Source organism: Pituophis catenifer, unplaced genomic scaffold (genome assembly GCF_029215685.1).
Source record: "Pituophis catenifer annectens isolate HBS135680 unplaced genomic scaffold, rPitCat1.0.hap2 SCAF_1, whole genome shotgun sequence".
Lineage (NCBI taxonomy): Eukaryota > Metazoa > Chordata > Lepidosauria > Squamata > Colubridae > Pituophis > Pituophis catenifer.
This window is the reverse complement of record NW_027256881.1, coordinates 236,892,775-236,913,986: the sequence shown is the minus strand read 5'-3', so window position 1 is coordinate 236,913,986 and position 21,212 is coordinate 236,892,775. Positions and strand designations below refer to the sequence as shown.

The 21,212-nt window shown below is 39.6% G+C and overlaps 1 protein-coding gene across 2 annotated transcripts in view; it reads left to right on the top strand.

Annotated features, from left to right (window-relative positions):
- Positions 1–4,461: 4,461 nt before the first annotated feature.
- OSBP (oxysterol binding protein) overlaps positions 4,462–21,212 on the top strand; it is a 29,105-nt gene continuing 12,354 nt past the window's right edge. The window contains exons 1-3 of one of the 2 annotated variants that reach the window (XM_070931397.1): positions 4,462–4,928; positions 14,417–14,625; positions 18,248–18,498. In XM_070931397.1, coding sequence (XP_070787498.1) covers positions 4,576–4,928; positions 14,417–14,625; positions 18,248–18,498 — 813 coding nt within the window. In that variant the 5' untranslated portion in view covers positions 4,462–4,575. Of the gene's footprint in view, positions 4,929–12,991; positions 13,015–14,416; positions 14,626–18,247; positions 18,499–21,212 lie in introns of those variants that run through there. The other variant, XM_070931405.1, reaches the window with a different exon arrangement.

The window sequence follows — 21,212 nt, the reverse complement described above, 5'->3', positions numbered from 1 at the left end:
TGAGGTGAAGCGTGGGCGGCCGGAGCGATCGCGCCGCTCAGCTGTAGAGCCGAACCTCCGCTTGATGCAGGCAGGGAGCCAAAAGAAAAAAACAAGTAAAAAGAAAAATAAAGGACTACTCAAAAATAAAATAAAAACCTAGGAAAGGGAGAAAATAGCTTGAAAGCCTGGAGCTCTAGGAAAACACTTCAGTCTTTGCCAATAACTGAGTGAAGACTGGGGATCATGGGATTGAGGGGCGTGGCAGGGCAACAGGAAAGGGAAATTGAGCTCTCACTCAGTTATTGCCAAAGGCTGAAGAAGTTAACCCCATTGATGGATAGTGGGAGCAGCGCACAGGAAAAGTGTTCTTTTCCACTGTGCAGTTGGAATTGTTAATGATGGGTAATATTCATTTAGAGCATCACATATAGTACAAGGGACAACTTGGCAAAATAAAAGATTCAACAATACCCTCCATTCAGAGACAATTTTGATGCTAAAAGCGAAGATTGCTGTATTCCTCCTTCCCTATATTCCTCTTTTTCTGCCTGTTTGTGCTCTACTTCCCTTTTCAATCAGGCTTCCCATTTCCTGAAGGAAATCTTAAATTTTTTGCTTCCTGGACAATATTAAAAAGCTCTGCTGACCCTTTTTTATATTGTGGAACCCATTATAGTTGATTTATTTCTTAACTAAATCAACTATAGTGTAGATAAAATCCCAGAAGAGTGATTTTGAAGAATGGGGAGTTGAGGGGTCTGAGTTTATTTGGGAACCATCTATCTCCATTGAAAGATCGTGAGTACATTCTTTATCCTCTCTTGAATTAAGAGTATTTCCCCTCTCAGGAAAGGAGGGAATATAAGAATAATATTTAAACTCTGTTTAGTGATTGGGAACACAAATGGAAGGGACAAGAATTACTAGAAAGTTTTCTTACATTTTTAAAAAAGTTATAGTAGTTATTCCTTTGTTCCATCTGTTTCTTACCTTCTTTTCCATTCTATCATTTTAACAAATAAAAAATAATTGGAATATTAATTATATGTACAGTAATACATATTATAAAGCATATTATTACTATAGTTTTACACACGTGGGAAATAAAAAATAACTTATTTAAATAAATGAAGCAGAAAACCAGTAAGTAAGTTGTCTGAGCCAATAAATAAAAAAGTAATGAAAGGTATCCTCAGGGAACATACATGCATCGCAGAGAACTGAATCTTTCCCATGTATCTTTACTACCGAAGTAGGGTAGATACCTGAACTGAATTGAGTTTCTCAGGAAGCAAATTGGAGCAACAAAAGCAAATACTGTACAGGAAACGAGAAGTTACGTTAGCGCATCTTGAGAGTGTACTAAGAAATCACTGGGTTCTGATGGCATCAACCCAAGAGTTCTTTAATAACTTACAACAAGAAAGTGCTGGCCTCCTCACAAAAATTTACAACTTGTCATTTAATCGGGATCAATGTCAGAGGACTGGATACCATTGTTTAACAGACACTCGGGAGATCCAGGAAATTATAGGCCAGTCCACTTAATATCTTTCCCAAATTAATAGAAATGAAAAAGAAAAGAAAATCTGGGCACATAGAGGAACAAGGAGCAAAGCTAATTCTTGCCTCACCAGCCATTCAAAAAATTTTGAGAATATCAGCAGACCCATGGCTGGTGATGCTGCTGCCAACTTTATATAATTTTTGAAAAGTCCCTTTGATACAGTTCTTTATTAAATGTTCTTGCATAAACTTAGGTCTCATACTCACACCCCTCAAACTGAACCAAGAAGCTATGCCACTTTATTTAAATGACCTGCCCTGATATTGGCTTCATCTTATTCCCAGACCACACCGGCAGCCATGTAAATTTGATTGACAAACAATAAACTTTTAGTACTGATTTTACAATTATTTATTTACACACAAATAATTATAAAAATGTAAAATCAGTATTACAATATTATTTTTATCTGAGTGGAGGTGAGGTCTGCTCTTTCTAGTGGTACCACTGGATACTGCCCACTTGCCAGGGCAGTCTTGAGCAGAGACCAAACTGTCTTCAGGCCCAGGTGACAAACTTTGTTGTCACAACCAATGGATCTACACCAATCTTGGCCAAAATGCAGAAATAAACTTGCATTTGATCATGCAAGATGGCATTCATTGATCTGAAAAGTAGACCCTGCCCTTAAAGGAATAATGGAAGTAAGATGATGGCGATGTTTATTTTTATCGTAAGCTACTAGTCATTTTTTGTGAGATGGGCAGTAAATTGGATTAATATGGGCAGTAAATTGGATTAATAAATAATAAAGTAATCTTCTGGTGTTCTTGATCTTCTAAGACAGTTTTTGGTTTTAGATATAATAATACAAACAGAAGTTGGGATCTGCCCAATTGCTAATTGTCACGTTAGGCTCTTGTGGATACACTTCCTCTTCTCTGGTTATTATGCTTTGCTTTCTAGGACTATTCTGTTTCTGGGACAAAGACATTCAGGCTGGACTCTCCTTTTCCCAACAGGCCTATTAACAATTTTTCAAACTGGCTGGCAAGTCCTGGTGGTGGGGCCCACCCATGATAATACACAAGGTGCTTACCTGGAAAAGCGGAAGAGGCTTCTCCCCTCTGCCCACCTATGATAAATGGGGCAAGGCTGCCAAGTAAAAATCGTTCACAATGTCTTTTATGTTGTGAAATGAATGCACATCACCCCGTTGGCATTACCGCAATACCATTTTCATGTCACATTCCCAGTTTCGTGGCCATTCCCAGAATTGCCTTCCTCCACCGTGCATCATGTACAGTAAGTGAAGAAAGCCAGTGAGACTGGCTACTTGAAGATCTCATTTAACCAGGGCAGCTGGATATATTTAGAATACCGTAACGACATTTATGCAACCTTGCCAAGAAATGCCCACGGATCCCCTAGCTCTGCCGCTGGCCTTTCAGTAGACGTGTTTGGAAAACCAGGTATTGCCAACTAGCGGATAAATCCCAAGACAAAAGTGAGGACTGTGGAATGAGCAGTCCTGATAGGATCTGGGTCTGGGAGTCCCTTCCTGCTGCCCCCAACTTCCATCCACTTTGTCTGTGTGAACTGTCAGCTATACTACTTATTTCTGGACACAAGTCCAGTTTTTATTCCAAAGCCTTTTCAGCCCTGGGGATTTTAGAAGCAAAGTTTCCAAAAACCCAATAGCAGTTCCTTTTCTCTCTGGAAAGGAGATTCACACAAGGGGGGAAAAAATTGCACCGGGAGATTAGAGCAGATGATGTCCACGTTCTCCGTTCATCAGCGAAGAACACAATGGTCCCTATATTTAGATCCAAGCCTCTGTGCGATACTTATAGGCTTTCAATGTGTGTGTGTGTGTAAATATATATATATACACACACACACACATATATATATATACATATATATATATATATATACATATATATATATATATATACACATATATATATATACACACACACATATATATATATACATATATATATATACATATACATATATACATATACATATACATATACATCATATATATATATATATATATATATATATATATATATATATATATATATATATATAAAAATAAATGCGGAGCTCAGCTGCCCTACTGTAACGGAAACGAGCGAGGTCGATTTCGATCGGGGGTGCGCAACGTAATCATAGAGTTTGGAGACCCGCGGATTAAATATATATATATAATTTAATTTATATTTATGTTAATATTATATATATATAGATATATAGATATAGATATATAGATAGATATTATATGAATATATTACAAATATATTTATATATTTAATTTCCCTTTTGAAATCCGAGTCTCCTCTTTGCGGTCGACCGCGTTTGACACCAGTTCAGCAAAAGTACGAAGCTTTGTCGATAGTCTTCAATAGTCGTGAACGAAGTGAAAAGAACGGGATTTTAACGTTAAGTAAATGTTAAAATCGGGATGGTTTTGCTGAAGGCTGTGGCCACAATTTGAGCCTGCGACGCGATGGCACTTTCCCGGAACGGAGCAAGCCTCGCCTCTCTTCAGTTATGGGCAGATCGGTGGCCCCCTGAACGTGGAGCTTCTCTTCGCCTTTTCCATAGACTCCCATTTTTGCAGAAAGCCAAAATACCATGCATACCTCTCCGACCAGGAGTTCCCGTTCTACAATTACATCATGGTAGACCCCGCCTCCAAACTTCCTACTGGTTCCTAAGAGGAGACGACAGAGGAGGCGGCCAATAAGAGCGGCAATAAATAAAGCGAACAGGACAGCTGAGAGAGCGCATGAACTGATCACTTTACCGAGGAGTCCCGCCCCCTCCGATTTAGGCAACCAATAGCAGCCGCCAGAGGCAGTACCAATCGGAGTTCCGGCTCCCGGAGTGGAGGACGCTGAGAATAGGGTGGGCTCGTGGGGGCTGTTAGCCGTTCCATTGGTGGCGCGGTGGGGGTGGAGGGCCAAGGAAGGAAGGAGGGAGGGAGGCGCTCAGCCTCCGGCGCTTCCTCGGCTCCCGTTAGCAGACGGCGCTTAAGTTCGGGCTTGCGAAGGCGGTGGTTCTGCGGCTGTGCGATGTCGGAATTGCGAGCAGCGGGACCCGGCCCAGGGATGACGCCTGGCGGACCAGGGGCCCCCGTAACCACCGGCCCAGGAGGAACCTGCGGACCTGGCCCCGTGACCCCGCTGCCATCGCCGGGGCCAAGTGCCGGAAAAGGTGACGCCGGAGGAGGGACACTGGGCCCTGGGGGACCGGCCCCAGGGGGGGTGACGAGCGCTCCAGGGGGGACCTCTTCTTCCGCTTCCGGGTCAACGAGCTCAACTTCCGGGGCGGCTCGGGAAGGCTGGCTTTTCAAATGGACCAATTACATCAAAGGGTATCAGCGGCGATGGTTCGTGCTGAGCAATGGGCTTCTCAGCTACTACAGGTGAGGCCGAGTCCTCTTCCGCCCGTTCTGCCCCTTTTCCTCCCCTCTCGCCCTTCGGGTGCCTCCGCCGGGCTGCCCCTTTTCCCCCTCCGGTTCCGCCCCACAGGCAGGCTCGGCAGCGCCTTGCATTTTCCTGCCACGTGGCAACGAGGGTATCCAGGACCAGCCGCAGCCCGAGAAGTGTCCGGGGCGGAGCAAGGAATGGGAGTGGGCAGCTGTGCTCTTGCAGCCAACATCTGGCACTCCGTTGGACACTAGCTAGTTGGGGCTGCTGGTAGTTGGGAGTCCAGCGACTTCTTGGAAGCCACTCTTTCGCTTTAGTCCAGAGGTCTTCAAACTTGGCCGCTTTAAGACTGGTGGACTTCAACTCCCAGAATTCTCCAGCCAGCATAGCTGGCTGGAGAATTCTGGGAGTTGAAGTCCACCAGTCTTAAAGCGGCCAAGTTTGAAGACCTCTGCTTTAGCCGAACTCCCTGGCCAAAATGCCCAAATCCCATCCAGTCTGGCCAGTGTTTGGAGGGACCATCCTTTACACCTTAGAGAAGGTTGTAGGGATTTTGTACTCCTCCTTTCCTTCCTCCCCTTTTCTCTCTAGGTTTCTTCCAGCACCTTCAACTCATGAGTGTTTTGAGAGATCGGTCTTCGTGGTTTGTTTTTCTTTTTCTTTTTAAGGGTTTAAAGCAGGTTGGAAATTATTCACTGCAGCTGATGTTAGAGTCATTAAAAAGAATAGGAAAAGTTAACTCGTATTTAGTGGCCTCTGTAAGCCAAGTTGCAAGTTGCAAGCTCTTTACAGAGCTATGGACTAGACGTCGTGGCTGTTGTCGCCTCACTTCTCCAGAAACCTAAGCAACTGTACTATGTCTGCTACTGCTGCTAAGAGAAGAATTAGCTCTTCTGAGAGAGGTGTTGTCAAAGTTAGGAGCGAGATTCATTTCGGTAGCTTAGAAACGTTAATCACAAACTTTCCACGTCGCGCATTGCAGCTCTTTTTTGAGGTTGTAGATGTGGCATAAAGTACTTTGGACAAAGGCAAGGGTTTCACATTCTTGCTTAACTATGAAACTGATGACTGGCTGTGCAGGCGAAACAAAAACATTATTTTCAACCCAGTTTACTTGCAGCTTCTCGCTACCTACAGCCCTCGATAATGAAATTCTCTCCTGAAGGAAAGTTTGGCTGACTTCCACAATATTATATCTTCTTTAGAAACCCATTAAGGCATGTTTGTTCATGCATTGCATTATAACAACTTCAGGACCAAATTGTCTTATAAATCGGTCTGTTCTTTTGTTTTGTTGTTGTGGGGTTTTTTTTGATAAATGAGCTTTGTTTTAATTTTTGTACTTTCTGTCTTTGAGCGTTGTTGGAGTTATTTTTGTTAATTTTATTTAAGACTCTCCCCTTATACACATTATTGGTTTTGGAGGAAACAAACTGCTATAAGGTCCTCCAAGAAGAAGAGCAGTGCAGAAAATACATACATAGATACATACATACATACATACATACATACATACATACATACATACCATTGAGGTGCAGGGATAGGATAAGCTTCTGAATACTGCCCTCCTCACCTTCTTTGAAAAGGACTGAATTAAAAATACAATATCCTAAGATGTTAGATTTTGCTTTTAGAAACAATCCCATTTGAAATGTTTCTTCTTTAAACTGTGGTATATTTGTGTTTGATTTATCTTCAGGACATTCAGTGTGGGGGTTTTTCCCTGCTAAGCAAATGCCTACCAGTATTTATTGTCTATCTCTCTAAACAGCCCATGGTAACTTATAGTGCTGAGTTGCCTCCCTGCCTGACCCACCCATACATTTCATATAAACATATGTCACTGCAGATGAACAACAGTTTTCACTTGCCACCAATCTTGTGGGCCACTATATAATAAGTTTGTATTTCTCTGTAAATTAAACCATTTAGTTTAATGAAGTATATAATCTGCTATTTGAAAGACTCTTGTATTCTCCCAAGTCCTTAGGTCAGAGGTGGAGGGATTTTTAATTTCATAATACTAAATTTGACTTTGAATCCCTCCTGCCTGCTTCAAGGAATCTGCTCTCCAAGGTCATTTTGATCTCAGAAGTACCAAAAAGAAATCTGGAGGCAGGACAGGACAGGATAAGGATCTAAAGAAACATGATTCTCTCACTCCAGAGGAAAATTTAGATCAGCCATTAGAGGAGAAGCAATCCAGCAAATAGATGGAGAATTTCAAATGTCTCTATTTTATTCTGTGCCCTACAGAACTACAAGGAAAAGGCATTGGATTTGGTGGAGCGTTTTGACTTTGGCTTTGCTCCTGTACTAAATGATAAAACAGAAGATTATTGTAATAAATCAAAAGAGCATTTCTGAAGATAGAGGATTTGTTTGTGCGTTGATAAATGTTATACTAGTTTATTTAAATAATTTGTTTTCCTTTGAAAAGGGAGAATTAGTCCTGAGTTTATCTAGAGGTTTATTGTTATATAAGAGAAGAGTTGCTACTAGTTGTTATTTTAAAATGCAGAGTAACTATCACTTGAAGTATCTCTTCTACTGAATTATGTGTGATGTTCCATTTGGAACCCAGTCTTGCACATCATCACTTTTATTTGGGGTTTAATGCATGACGACATTTGAAATAATAAATCAGCCTGCTAACTAGACTCATAAAATTACTGATCTGTAAATAATAATATAGTGTATTTTTATTAGCTGCCAAGTGGCTAGCAATTCTTTCTCTATTGCCAAGCACAGAACTCTGTTTTAAAAACACTTTATAAAGCAGGCATTGTAGTATAGATGAAAACCTTCAGAAGCAGTCTGAAATGAAGGGATGTAATCATCTGCCCCTCATCTATTCTATTATACACATTGAGTTTGTTGTCACTCTGTTGTTGGGCTGTTGATGTGTGATACTCTTAAGCCAGGCAACTGAAAATTTATCTGAGAAAACTGAAATTCAGAATAGAAATGTGCTTTAAAAATAATAGGGTTTTTTTTGGTGATGAAACTGGTGGACACTATTGGTCTTGGGACATTTTTTCTCTTTAAAAATGGCATGGTTTAAAGGAAATCTGTATTTGATAGAAGCAGATAAGTTAATTCTTACCATAATTATATGGTAAGCATATTGAACTGAAGCCTGTTTGTTTCTTTAAAAAAAATATGACTTTATGATCAATACTTGGGGTTATATATAGGGTATGTTAACCATGCTGCATGTTGTAAATGTCCTTCTAAATATATTTAAGGTACCATTTTCCAGGAGATAAGTTAAAACACAAGTGTCTCCTGAGGTCAATAAATAATGCTGTACTGTTTAAAGGACCTCCAGCTATCTGAGCTGTGCAACAGGTTCAGTTTTCAGTTATAAATGCTTATGACACTACTAATTAAATAGGAGGGATATTATTCCTTATACATCTCAAGTAGAAATATTTCCGTGAGTGTAAGAACTTGGTTATAGACATTCCTGAAAATTTGTAAAGCCTGGCTATATTCAATCTTATTTGTAAATAAATTCACATGATTCAGTGGGAATTGCTTCTAAGTTAATCTGCAGAGAAACAACGTAAATCTGCAAATTTACATCAGTGAGATTTAAATCTGAGTAGATATTTATAGATTTGTGCAGTTAGATTTCACATGAGTGATCTTGCAAAGGAAGAGGGGCATCAAAGGAAAACCTAATCTCTACATTTAAATATGTCATTAGGACAGATACAGGCAGTCTTTGATTTACGACCACATTGGAGCCCAACATTTCCATTGCTAGGTGAGACAGTTATTAACTAAGTTGTGCCCCGTTTTACAACCTTTTTGGCCACAGTTGTTAAGTGAATCACTGCAATTGTTAAGTGAATCTGACTTCCCCCGTTGACTTTGCTTGTCAGAAGCCAGTTGGGAAAGTTACAGATTTATTTATATTTTATTTAATTTGTATCCTATCTTTATTGTTTTTACAAACAACTCAAGGTAGGGAACATATCCAACACACTCACCTTCTCCTCTTTTCCCCATAACAACAACCCGGTGGGATGGGTTCGGCTGAGAGAGTGACTGGCCCAGGTCACCCAGCTGGCTTTCATGGCTAAAGTGGGACTTGAACTCTCAGTCTCCTGGTTTCTAGCCTGGTGCTTTAACCATTAGACTGTCATAAATACATGCCAGTTCTCAAGTGCCTGAATTTTGATCCCTTGACCATTGGGGATGCTGCAACGATTGTGTGAAAAATGGTTATAAGTCACTTTTTTCAGTGGTGTTGTAACTTTGAATAGTCACTAAATGAATGGTTTTAAGTTGTATTTGGAATTATGGATCTAGGTTATACAAAATCTTTACACTTGTATTTTTGATATTCAGCAGATTCTTTCTGTTCCCAAACCAAATTTAGGCTTGCCAGTGGTTCTACTTTTTCATCATTGAACTCCACAGTGTGTCTGATTGTATCTTCTGGTGATTTCATGAAAATGGTCGTGTAGTTTGCTTGGCTGCTGCTGTATGAAATTAACATTAGAATACCTTCCTCCAGGATTTATTTTTCAGTAAGTTCCTAGTATCCTCATGTAAATTCCTGTTATGTGTAGCTTCAGTACAGGTAGTCCTTAACTTATAACCATAACTGAGCCCAGAATTATGGTCATAAATTGAGACATCATGTGACCAGATCCAATTTTGGGGCATTTTTGTGGTGATCATGAAGCAAATTCTGTGGCTCTTAAGTAAATCCATTATGCCCAATGAACATTTTTTTGCCAGAAACTAGAAGTAAGCCCTGGGAACTGGCAAAAAACATCAAAAATCACAGTCACGAGACTACAGGACAACTGCAAACAACTGTAAAAGTAAGCCTGTTGCCAAAAGCCCAAAATGCAACCCCTTGATCATGGACTGAAGGCAGCTATTGTAACTTTAAATTGAGGTCGTAAGTAGGTTTTTTTGGGGGGTGGGGGAGTCTGTGGTAACTTTGAATGGTCGCCATGCCACTGGTTGTAAGTCAAGGACTCCCTGTAGAAAGGAACATGATTAGAAAGTGCCATCCCTTAATCGGCAGACATCGCTTGCTTGTTGACTAGAAGCTCTTTATTATTCATAAAGTAACCAGACTCAGGTGAATAAGAATAGCTGGCAACAGGAGGTCATATTTCTCTGGTGGTCTGAAGTTGCTGAGAAGGAGGCCTGCCTTGTTACTTTCTCTAGACTCAGGATGGGGAGGTAGAAAGCCAGTGGCATTTGAAGTGATACTTGTTAGTATCTACTTGGCAGTTTCTGTGTCCCTCCTCAAAGTAGGTTATGCATATTCCAGGCTCCGTTCCTCAGCTTCTCAGTGAGAAAGAGACGGCTCTGTCTGGTACCAGGTCAATATAAGAGGACTTTGTTCTCTGTTTACGCTGGAGCAGGGAGGAGTTGGGTGAACATCAAAGGTATGTGCGGTTGGTGGAAGCACAGCAATATCTACAGCCAGTTTTGAGAGAATTGAAAGGAAGGAACGAATTGTGGTATGGGTGACAAATGAAGCCTCTCTCACAAATATTGTGGCCTCATTGATGAAACGCTGATTAGCTCTGGAACTTTCGTCAAAGGAAATATATCAGGGGTTGGGGGAACAGTGTGTGTATACATAGAGATGGGTGCATATATATGTTTGACTAGACTTTCCCAAGGGACGCAATGGCTTAGTGGCTAAGACGCTGAGCTTGTCAATCGAAAGGTCAGCAATTCAGCGGTTCAAATCCCTAGTGCTGTGCAATGGGGTGAGCTCCCATTACTTGTCCCAGCTTCTGCCAACCTAGCAGTTCGAAAGCACATAAACAATGCAAGTAGAAAAATAGAGACCACCTTTGGTGGGAAGGTAACAGTGTTCCGTACGCCTTTGGCATTTAGTCATGCCGGCCACATGACCATGGAGACGTGGTTGCGAGGGGAACCTTTACATTTACCTAGACTTTCCCAAACTAGTCCCTCCTCATTGTGTTGGATTTCATCTCTGATAATTATCATGTAATCCCTTCATATACGCATATTTACACACACACACAATACATAAATGTATTTGTAACTAGGATATGTTACTGATTTCCATTTGAGAGCTTACACTTAAGTAACATATGCTTAGTCCCAATTTCACACTTAGTATCCTTGGATGCCACAACAAATATTCATACCCTCTTTCCTTTAGTCTGGAACTGAGAATATTATAATATGTATTCATCTCTCATTATTATCATTTAAATCCATGTATTTAATAAAAAATAAAACAATAAAAACCCGAAATTAAGTATATAAGCTAGCATTTGCAGTCCCATCTTCTAAATAGATCTCTTGTTGAAATTCCCAGCTATAAAATACTATTTCTGTGAATAGTATTTAGAACTAAAGAACTATGTTATTTAGGCCATTGTAACTTTGATGAAGAATTTTTCCCCTAAATTTGCGATATTTTTTTGCTATCATAAAGTACACACTACTTCATTTTTGTTTTCTCCCTGTTACTTTCTGTTAGTATACAATTTAAAGAACAGAAACACCTACCTGACCAATATAACTTCTAGAACAAAATTAATATGTGAAATAACTTCTTTCTAAAAGAGGATTAACAAGCCATTTTCAGAAGTGGTTGACTGTGGGCAAATCCAGTGTTTCTTTGCACCAAGGCTTGTGCAAAGCTGTTTCTTCCAGCGCTCAGAGGTCTAAAACCTTCTGGAAACAGTGGTTTTATGGTCTCAAGGAACATCTGTATGAAGCACTTATCAGCATTTTCAGCAGTTTCTCCCTTTTATCCAGGGAAGAATTTTGAGGCCCTAATCTATTTGCGAGCTCCTTGTTCTGCCATGGTCATTGCCTCTGCAAAAAGCAAAGGCATCTTAAATCCACCTTTGTTTCCCCTAAAGTCAGTTCATATCTAGACCTCATATCTAGATGTTTTAACTAAATATTATCATTTTGTACTTTTTGGCAAATGATGCTATGATGTAACTGCTCAAATGGAAGCACAAATAAATCTATACATAAAAGTTTGCGTTAAAGTGGATATGCACACAAAATTCAGTACTGAATTTATAGACCAAACTTGTTGCAGCACAGTAGAAAAAATTGATGCACCTGCATATGTGCACCTCCACTTTTCCTTCCTTCCAAGGTTTTCTTAGAAGTTTAATACTTTGTGAAAACCATTAACACTAGCTTGTAAATAATTCTGGATTTGAATCTACATAAATCATAATTCTCACTGTTATTTGGCCAGAGTTCTTACACCAGAGGTAATTATTGTGCAAGTAGCCCAACCTTTTCCAACCTGTTTTCTTCCAGTGAGCTGAGATTACAACTCCCAAACTGGCCAGGGATTATAGCCAGAGAAAGAGTGGCCAGAAAGTTTGGAAATTAAAATGCCAATATTTCTGGAAAGCACCATTTTGAGAAAGGCTGCATTGGACAGTGAGAGGCTTCATTCTGGTTGAATAATTTTGGAGGTACTGAGCAGCACACTACTGAAATTTGGGGATGTAGTTAGTATGATCAAAGATATGAAGTACCTACTAACCAGGGTGGATAAAAATCAATTATTTTTTTAAAAAAATCAAAAAAATCATTTTTTATTTAAATCGGATTTTTTTATTTAAATCAGATTTTTTTTATTTTTATTGAATTTATTTTAATAAAAAACTTTTGGGGTAAAAATCTATCGCAAGATAGTTTTCTATTTAAGATACATAAATAATTTAGTTTATTCAGCATGAAATGGAGCTTAGTTATGTAGCACAAGGCTGTATATTCTGCAACACTGGGATTATCGGTGAGTCAACAGCGGGTCAAAGGAGTAGCAGAGATGACAGTTGCTCTTTAAAAATTATGATTTAAATCGAGTTGATTTAAATCAAGTCTTTTTACTAGTGATTTAAATCATGATTTAAATCGACTCGATTTAAATCAAATCCACCCTGCTACTAACGCATTATTTCTAGGCAGTACCATTTCACACTCACTGGAAGGGTGTGATGTGACTCATTGTTTTTCGGTGGACAAATATATCTGTGGCAGAATGTGTTTTTTTTTTTCCTTTTGAGTAAGGGATACTTGCACTAGGTGGGTACAGTCATATTAGTGTCATATAATTACTGCCTATAGGATTACTGTCCAGGAACGTATTTAACAAATATAATTATGTTTGTCCATGAGAGGGAAAATTCCAAAATGTACAATTAGTCAATACCTTTGTTAGAACTATGAAACAAAAGAGAGTTGTTCTCCCTTTCACTTGATAGCTTGAGATTCTACACTACTTTAAATTTGAATTGTTGCTGCCATACATTCATAAAGTCTTAAACCAGATTTTATTCCCAGCTGTGCATTTAAAAAATGTGAATAGTACTGATCGACCTCACAAAACAGTTGCTATACAAATAATTAATTGGAAAATCAGAGAGCCAGATGTACATACTGAGGGGAAGAAATATGGCTGGTATTAACATTATCATGCTTAATAATTGGAAACTCAGATTAATTCCACTTTCCTTCTAATCATATAATTTAAACCGTGTCTATTCATATGCAAAACTGCTTTAGCATTCTGCTCCTACCCTGGGTCTCATTGCTTTATGTACTAGAAGCCCATTTTTTTTATTGGCAGCTCATTCATTTAGTTCTGTGAACATCACAACATCTGGTAGCAATTCTTAAGCAATTTATAATCACTGAAATCCCTAGACTTTTTCCTTCTTGTGGGAACAGTAGCAGATTACTTACTACCCCAGGGCATCAGGCAGCCTAGCCTCTCATCTCCCCCTCCCCTGTATTCCGTAGAACCTCCTCCCATTGATCGCAGAATTGAAATAGAAACGAATAAAAAAAACTATCATGTAAGCCTAAAATAACACAGTTCTAAAAATAAATAACTCAGTGGCCAGCGACCCTAGTTTCATCTGCTTTGAAACTCTGCCCACTTGCTATGACCCCAAATATCCCAGGAATAAATATGACCTGGTCCCACGAAAAATTAAGCCACTTATTTTATATATATAAGGGAAATGGCTGGGGTTCTGTTGGTGTCATGGAGTGACTTTTTCAGTGAGACCATCTATTAATTGAGTATGGAGGGAGATGAATTTCCATGATCCCCTCTTGTCTTTCAACCTCTCACCATCATCCTACCCAATTAGTCTTGTTGATTCAGTGACTTTCAGAACAGGATGAGAAATAATGTGTTGTGACTACAGGATGGATGGGCATGAAATTGTCTCCCTCACCTTTCTTGTCAACAAAAATATCTGCCAGATCGCAGAGCCTTCCATTAATTGAATGACATCAGTTAGATACAGCCTAATGATGTTTCTAGCTTGCTGTTAATGTGAAGTGTGGGTCACATTTTCCTAGGAGGAAGCTTAACATAGCTTTTCCTCTTTATTTTTTATTTTTTTGGTCTCAAGACTAAATTGCTGATACTTTTACTGCTTCATTTTCCTGTGCTCTCTATGTGCCTTGCCCACAGATCCAAAGCAGAGATGCGACACACCTGCCGTGGGACCATCAACTTGGCCACAGCAAACATCACTGTGGAGGACTCCTGTAATTTCATTATTTCCAATGGAGGGGCACAGACCTACCACTTGAAGGCCAGCTCAGAGGTTGAGCGGCAGCGCTGGGTCACAGCTCTGGAGCTGGCTAAAGCAAAAGCAGTTAAAATGCTGGCAGAATCAGGTAAAAGACAAGTTAAGAGCAACAGAAATAGAACAGGATGTGGAGGAGGGGCAGGAATATTAAAAGGCTTATTGTAAGAGAAGTAATGTAAAAAACAGGGCAATGGGTAGCACTGAACTTGCATGAATTATGACTCTTGCCAATGGAAAGTAACTGAGATTGATCAAATCCTTTTCATCCTACTCCATTATTTTTAATATCTCATTTCTCCTGTGGTTTCAAGGATGGGTAGATGGATGCATAGATAGATATATCATATATATCTTGTATATGGCTGTCATGTATATGGTGTGTATATGTAACTAAGAATTAAAATATTTGTAGATAGTATCTCCCATTTTATTCTCAGCTGGGAATTATGAATGTTCTTATAGTTTGTCCCATTCAGGTGTCCAGCTCCCTGAAGCAAGAATTTATGCCAAACATCAAATGTTTATTATTCAATTAAATTGCTCAATGCCCTCTGAATTGTGTGTAGGGCATACTGAGGCCGTTGGCCACATTGAATTATTATGGATATAACATTATACTTCTCAAAATTGAGGTTTCTATTTTTAAGCATCAGATTTCACAGGACCAGTTAGACTTATTTTCTATCTATACCATTGAATTGACTCTTTGGCTCATGTAATGCCTCGAGTCCTTTATACCTGATTAGGTAAAATACCCAAATGTCAGTATCAAATGGTTACTTCAGTATACAGGTGAAACTCGAAAAATTAGAATATCGTGCAAAAGTTCATTTATTTCAGTAATGCAACTTAAAAGGTGAAACTAATATATGAGATAGACTCATTACATGCAAAGCGAGATAGTTCAAGCCTTGATTTGTCATAATTTTGATGATTATGGCTTACAGCTCATGAAAACCCCAAATTCACAATCTCAGAAAATTAGAATATTGTGAAAAGGTTCAATATTCTAGGTTCAAAATGTCCCACTCTAATCAGCTAATTAAGCCATAACACCTGCAAAGGGTTCCTGAGCCTTTAAATGGTCTCTCAGTCTGGTTCAGTAGGAATCCCAATCATGGGAAAGACTGCTGACCTGACAGTTGTGCAGAAAACCATCATTGACACCCTCCATAAGGAGGGAAAGCCTCAAAAGGTAATTACAAAAGAAGTTGGATGTTCCCAAAGTGCTGTATCAAAGCACATTAATAGAAAGTTATGTGGAAGGGAAAAGTGTGGAAGAGAAAGGTGCACAAGCAGCAGGGATGACCGCAGCCTGGAGAGGATTGTCAGGAAAAGGCCATTCAAAAGTGTTGGGGACTTTCACAAGGAGTGGACTGAGGCTGGAGTCAGTGCATCAAGAGCCACCACACAGAGACAGATCCAGGACATGGGCTTCAAATGTCGTATTCCTCTTGTCAAGCCGCTCCTGAACAACAAACGTCAGAAGCGTCTTACCTGGGCTAAAGACAAAAAGAACTGGTCTGTTGCTCAGTGGTCCAAAGTCCTCTTTTCTGATGAGAGCAACTTTTGCATCTCATTTGGAAACCAAGGACCCAGAGTCTGGAGGAAGAATGGAGAGGCACACACTGCAAGATGCTTGAAGTCCAGTGTGAAGTTTCCACAGTCTGTGTTGATTTGGGGAGCCATGTCATCTGCTGGTGTTGGTCCACTGTGCTTCATTAAGTCCAGAGTCAACGCAGCCGTCTACCAGGAGATTTTGGAGCACTTCATGCTTCCTTCCGCAGACGAGCTTTATGAGGATGCTGACTTCATTTTCCAGCAGGACTTGGCACCTGCCCACACTGCCAAAAGTACCAAAACCTGGTTCAATGACCATGGGATTACTGTGCTTGATTGGCCAGCAAACTCACCTGACCTGAACCCCATAGAGAATCTATGGGGCATTGCCAAGAGAAAGATGAGAGACATGAGACCGAACAATGCAGAAGAGCTGAAGGCTGCTATTGAAGCATCCTGGTCTTCCATAACACCTCAGCAGTGCCACAGGCTGATAGCATCCGTGCCACGCTGCATTGAGGCAGTAATTGATGCAAAAGGGGCCCAAACCAAGTACTGAGTACATATGCATGCTTATACTTTTCAGAAGTCCGATATTGTTCTATGTACAATCCTTGTTTTATTGATTTCATGTAATATTCTAATTTTCTGAGATTGTGAATTTGGGGTTTTCATGAGCTGTAAGCCATAATCATCAAAATTATGACAAATCAAGGCTTGAACTATCTCGCTTTGCATGTAATGAATCTATCTCATATATTAGTTTCACCTTTTAAATTGCATTACTGAAATAAATGAACTTTTGCACGATATTCTAATTTTTTGAGTTTCACCTGTAGAAGAAAACTTTGTGACTAAGAAGTTGTGGTTTAGATCCTCAGTTCCTTATATGATTGTGCTAGATATAAATGTTGCTATTTCCGAAAATACTTTTGTTCCTTTCTTGGTATGCGCTGGGTGCATTCTTTACTGACTTGCCTTTAGTTTTGTAATTTTGTACTTATTTACTGTTAGTGAAAGAGAAAACACATGAAAAATGTGCCACTAGCTCCTGTATGGTGTGTTGTCGTCATCTCCTCCCCCCCCCCCCCAAATTTTCATGGAGTATTAAGAATTTGGCTCTGGAAACTAACAAGGTATTTGGCAGATTTTCCTGGAACAACATTTTCAGTGCTTTCAAAGCAAAATGCCATCTGCCCTGTAATATCTTTTGAGTTCGCCTTGAAGGTTGCCAATATTAGCTTTACTTTAGCTCTGTTGAATTTTCAGTCCACTATTTATTTTTCCATGTAGTCTAAGGTAAAGGCAATAATAGGACCATTAAGCGTACAGCTTATTGTGCTTAATTTAAAAATGTAGTAGATTGCAAGCTGGTCTGTCCTGGAACTCCTTGACCTTCCAAATTCTTCTGACCATTACCTTGGATTAGAGAGTAATATACAGTATTTGAAATCTTGCCAAACACAGTACTGTACTATTGATTTTCATGCTGTATCTGTGTTTTACTCTTAAATATTTGTGCTCACAGTTCACTGTCATTCTGGTTTGTGACTCACTGTTTGTGGAGAAGGATGAGGAAGAGTGATGCAACTTTTTATTTTAAAGAGATCTGGGGTGTGTTTTTTAAAAAAGAGCTTAAGAAAAACAATCAAAGGTCCAACTAATCCACCCTTCTGTCTTTGAACAGACTCTGGCCATATACTCTTGAAGTCATAACTAGAGCACAGAAGTAATATTCTTTATCTGGAACTTATGGCCAGCATTTGATATTCAAAGGTGTCTCTTTACTCAAGGATCCTTGCTCCTTTGCAGCGTAGAACTTCCTGAACTTCCTTTTTGAACACCTTTGCCTTTATGGTTGCTACTTTTGTGTTATTATTGTTTTACTGGTCTGTCATTGCTTCTTCTTATTTTTATCATTCTTGCCTTAAATTGCTTTGCTTGTTTATTGAGGGTATAGACATTATTTTGCTTACATGGGTAAGGTATATTTTTCCCTATCATGTTAAGTATCTGTACAGAGTTGGTTGGAAAGTTTGTCCCCTTTTGTATGTGACCACTTCCACAAGCTCTTGTAAAGGCAACGGCCAGATGTGCCTGGTTTAGAAATAGGCTCCTGTGGTACTACATTTTCAGCTTATTCCTCACAGATGAGTCAGGTGATGAAGAATCTGTATCCCAAACGGACAAGACAGAACTACAGAATACTTTGCGCACCCTCTCCAGCAAGGTGGAGGATCTCAGCACATGTAATGATCTGATTGCCAAACATGGAACAGCTCTGCAGCGCTCACTCAGTGAATTGGAGACTCTGAAGCTACCAGCTGAGAGCAATGAGAAGATCAAACAAATCAACGAGCGTGCCACACTCTTCCGCATCACTTCCAATGCCATGATTAATGTAAGTGGTTTCGGGTTTTGTTTTTTTTTTGCCTGTGCAACGAAGAGAAAGCCATCAGGTGTGCTCTAGCTCATTTAAATGCTCTGGCTAGTTAATAATCTTATATTCAGGTTAGAGCACCACAGTGACATTTTCTTTTCATTACTCTTTTGGGTTTTTAGTTGCCTCGGCTTTGGGTAGATTGGTAAATGCCTTTAGCTGGGGAATGGGATGACAGAGAGTTGGTGTACACACATAATAACTGCTTGTTTTGAATTCCCTGTAATAGCCATATGTTTGCAGTTCAGTGTGGGGCCATCCCATGGCCAAGTGAAAATGGCATTAAAATCAAATTCCAATCAGAAGAAAAAGTTCATTTTTTTGGCTACTGGGAAGAAACAGAAGAGATGAGTAAACTAATACTGGGGAAAGGATCTTCTGAAAAATTAGGATAAGACTTACATCACAATGTTGAGATTTGGTGACCTTTATCATTAGGGTTCACAGCACAATTGCACACTTTGTTTCCTGGTTGTTGCCATCAGATGAGGGCATGAAAATTGAAGGAGGATGGGGAGGTTAAGAAACGGCAGAGTCAACAGAATCTTGGAGAGGCTTGGCTTCACTGAACACAGTGGGATAAATTTCTGGGCAGGGTTCATCATGCAGCAATCGCCCTTATCTTAAAGGAAATATAAATAACAAGTTGAGCTAAACAAACCCCTATTAATGTCTGAAAAGCAGTTTTATGGTTCCAGCTGAGTTGGTAACCTCAGCACTCCATAGTGCTGTTGTAACTCTTTGAGAAACTACCTTGAGAAAAACAATTTGTGCAGAGGAGATATATTTAAAAGTGGGAGGTTGAATATATGCCTGTAAAACCAGCATTCTGATTTATATATCTGAATAAAGGAACTGTAATTTTAAAAAAATCTTAAACAGCTGAGTTTTCTTCCTGATCAAATAGGTATAATTTTTGGTATTATTTTTAGTCAGTAGAAGGTGCCATGATTAAATCTTCCAGGCTAACCTTCTGTTGTTGCTAGTACATAGATTAAAAAAAATCTTACCCGCTTGCATAACTATTTACTTTTCTGATTAAGAAGATAATAATTACAATAGTGATGAGTGCACCATTGGAAATGCTGAATGACTAGGTTAAAGATAGGTCATCATGGAGAAAATTGTTAAAGAGCTGACAACAACTTGATGGCACATAATCAGTTGTATTCAGCCTGGGATTTCATTGAGGAGATCAAAGGCTTCCCCTACCCTCATCTTCTAGGCAGATGGACTGAGTGATATGCATATCTCTTCTGCAAGGCCATTCATGGGCCTGTATGGAATTCCTTGTTGCCTGTGGCTACCAAGTGCCTTGGACTGGAATTCTGATCTTTGAAGGAAGAGTGACATCACAATATTCTTACAATGGGTGTTTTCACTTCAAAATGGTTTTATGCATGAAAAATAGCTTCAATGAAAATCAGCCCTTTAGGAATGTTGTAGTTGGCCTCAGATATGCAGAAAAATCTCAAAGTGGATTCAAAATGTGAAGATAAAAAGGTGAGAACTGTCCTGGTATGTGTTTAGACCAATATATCTTGGAAGCTACATCTTTCTTTTCACAGAAATTAATAAGGCATCCACGTATGCTTCTATTATTGAGATTTTAAAGACGAGTGCTGCTGGGTCACTCATCCAAAGTCCTATTGCTCTAATAGTCAGATTTCTGTGAGAAGCCTGCAAGCAAGACATGAGCTCAGTAGTCCTTTCCTTCATTTCTCCACCCCATCCTTCCACTCCACCTGGAATTATGAACCTTACTGCCTCATTATTTGTTTGTTTGTCCATATCCCGCCCTTATTGTTTTTACAAATAATTCAAGGGGGAGCAAACATGCCTAAAATTCCTATTTTCCCTACAACAACTACCCTGAGAAATACATTGAGAATGATTGTCCCAGAATCACCCAGCCGAATTTAATTTCTATGGTAGGATTAGAACTCACAGTCTCCCAGTTTCTAGTGTAGTGCCTTAACCACCAGATTAAACTGGTCTAGGTAATGTGTAGCTATCATACATCAACCTAAAAGGAGCACGGTGGCTCACGAGATTAGGATGCTGGACTGATGTTCGGTAGAGTCGCATTCAAGACCCGATTGCTGCTGCAGGACTGGTTGAGCTCCAGTCAGATGCTCCAGCTCCTCTCAACCTAGCAGTTTGAAAGCAGGCGACCACGAATGGGTAGATGGGTACCACTTTGGTGGGCAACTTAATGAGGACATGAAAGGAGCCCCCAACTGGGCATCCCCCAGGCCATAGTGGTGCCACCATTCAGTCCTTTCAACCCCGAAGCACTTCAATGCTCCCAAAATGAATGTAGTAATAGCGTATATCAACCTTTAAGAACCAAGTTCTCTGGGTTTGTCTAATTCTGTTTTAAATCTACCCACTTTGGTTGTCATCACTAGTTTTTATGGTCATAAATTTCATCGTTTAAATTTGTACTGTATGAAGAAGTGCTTTTATCTGTCTTGAATTTCTCGTGACTCAATTTCATCAGATGATTTTAGTATCGTGGGTGTGCGAGAAATAATGTTTCTATCCTTTTTCTCTATTCCAAACATAATAGTATACAACTGTATTGTAGACTCTGGATATTTAAAACTCCATTCTCAGATATCCAGAATACTTTTTTCAATTAGATAAATACTCCAGTGGTTATTTTTAAGAAA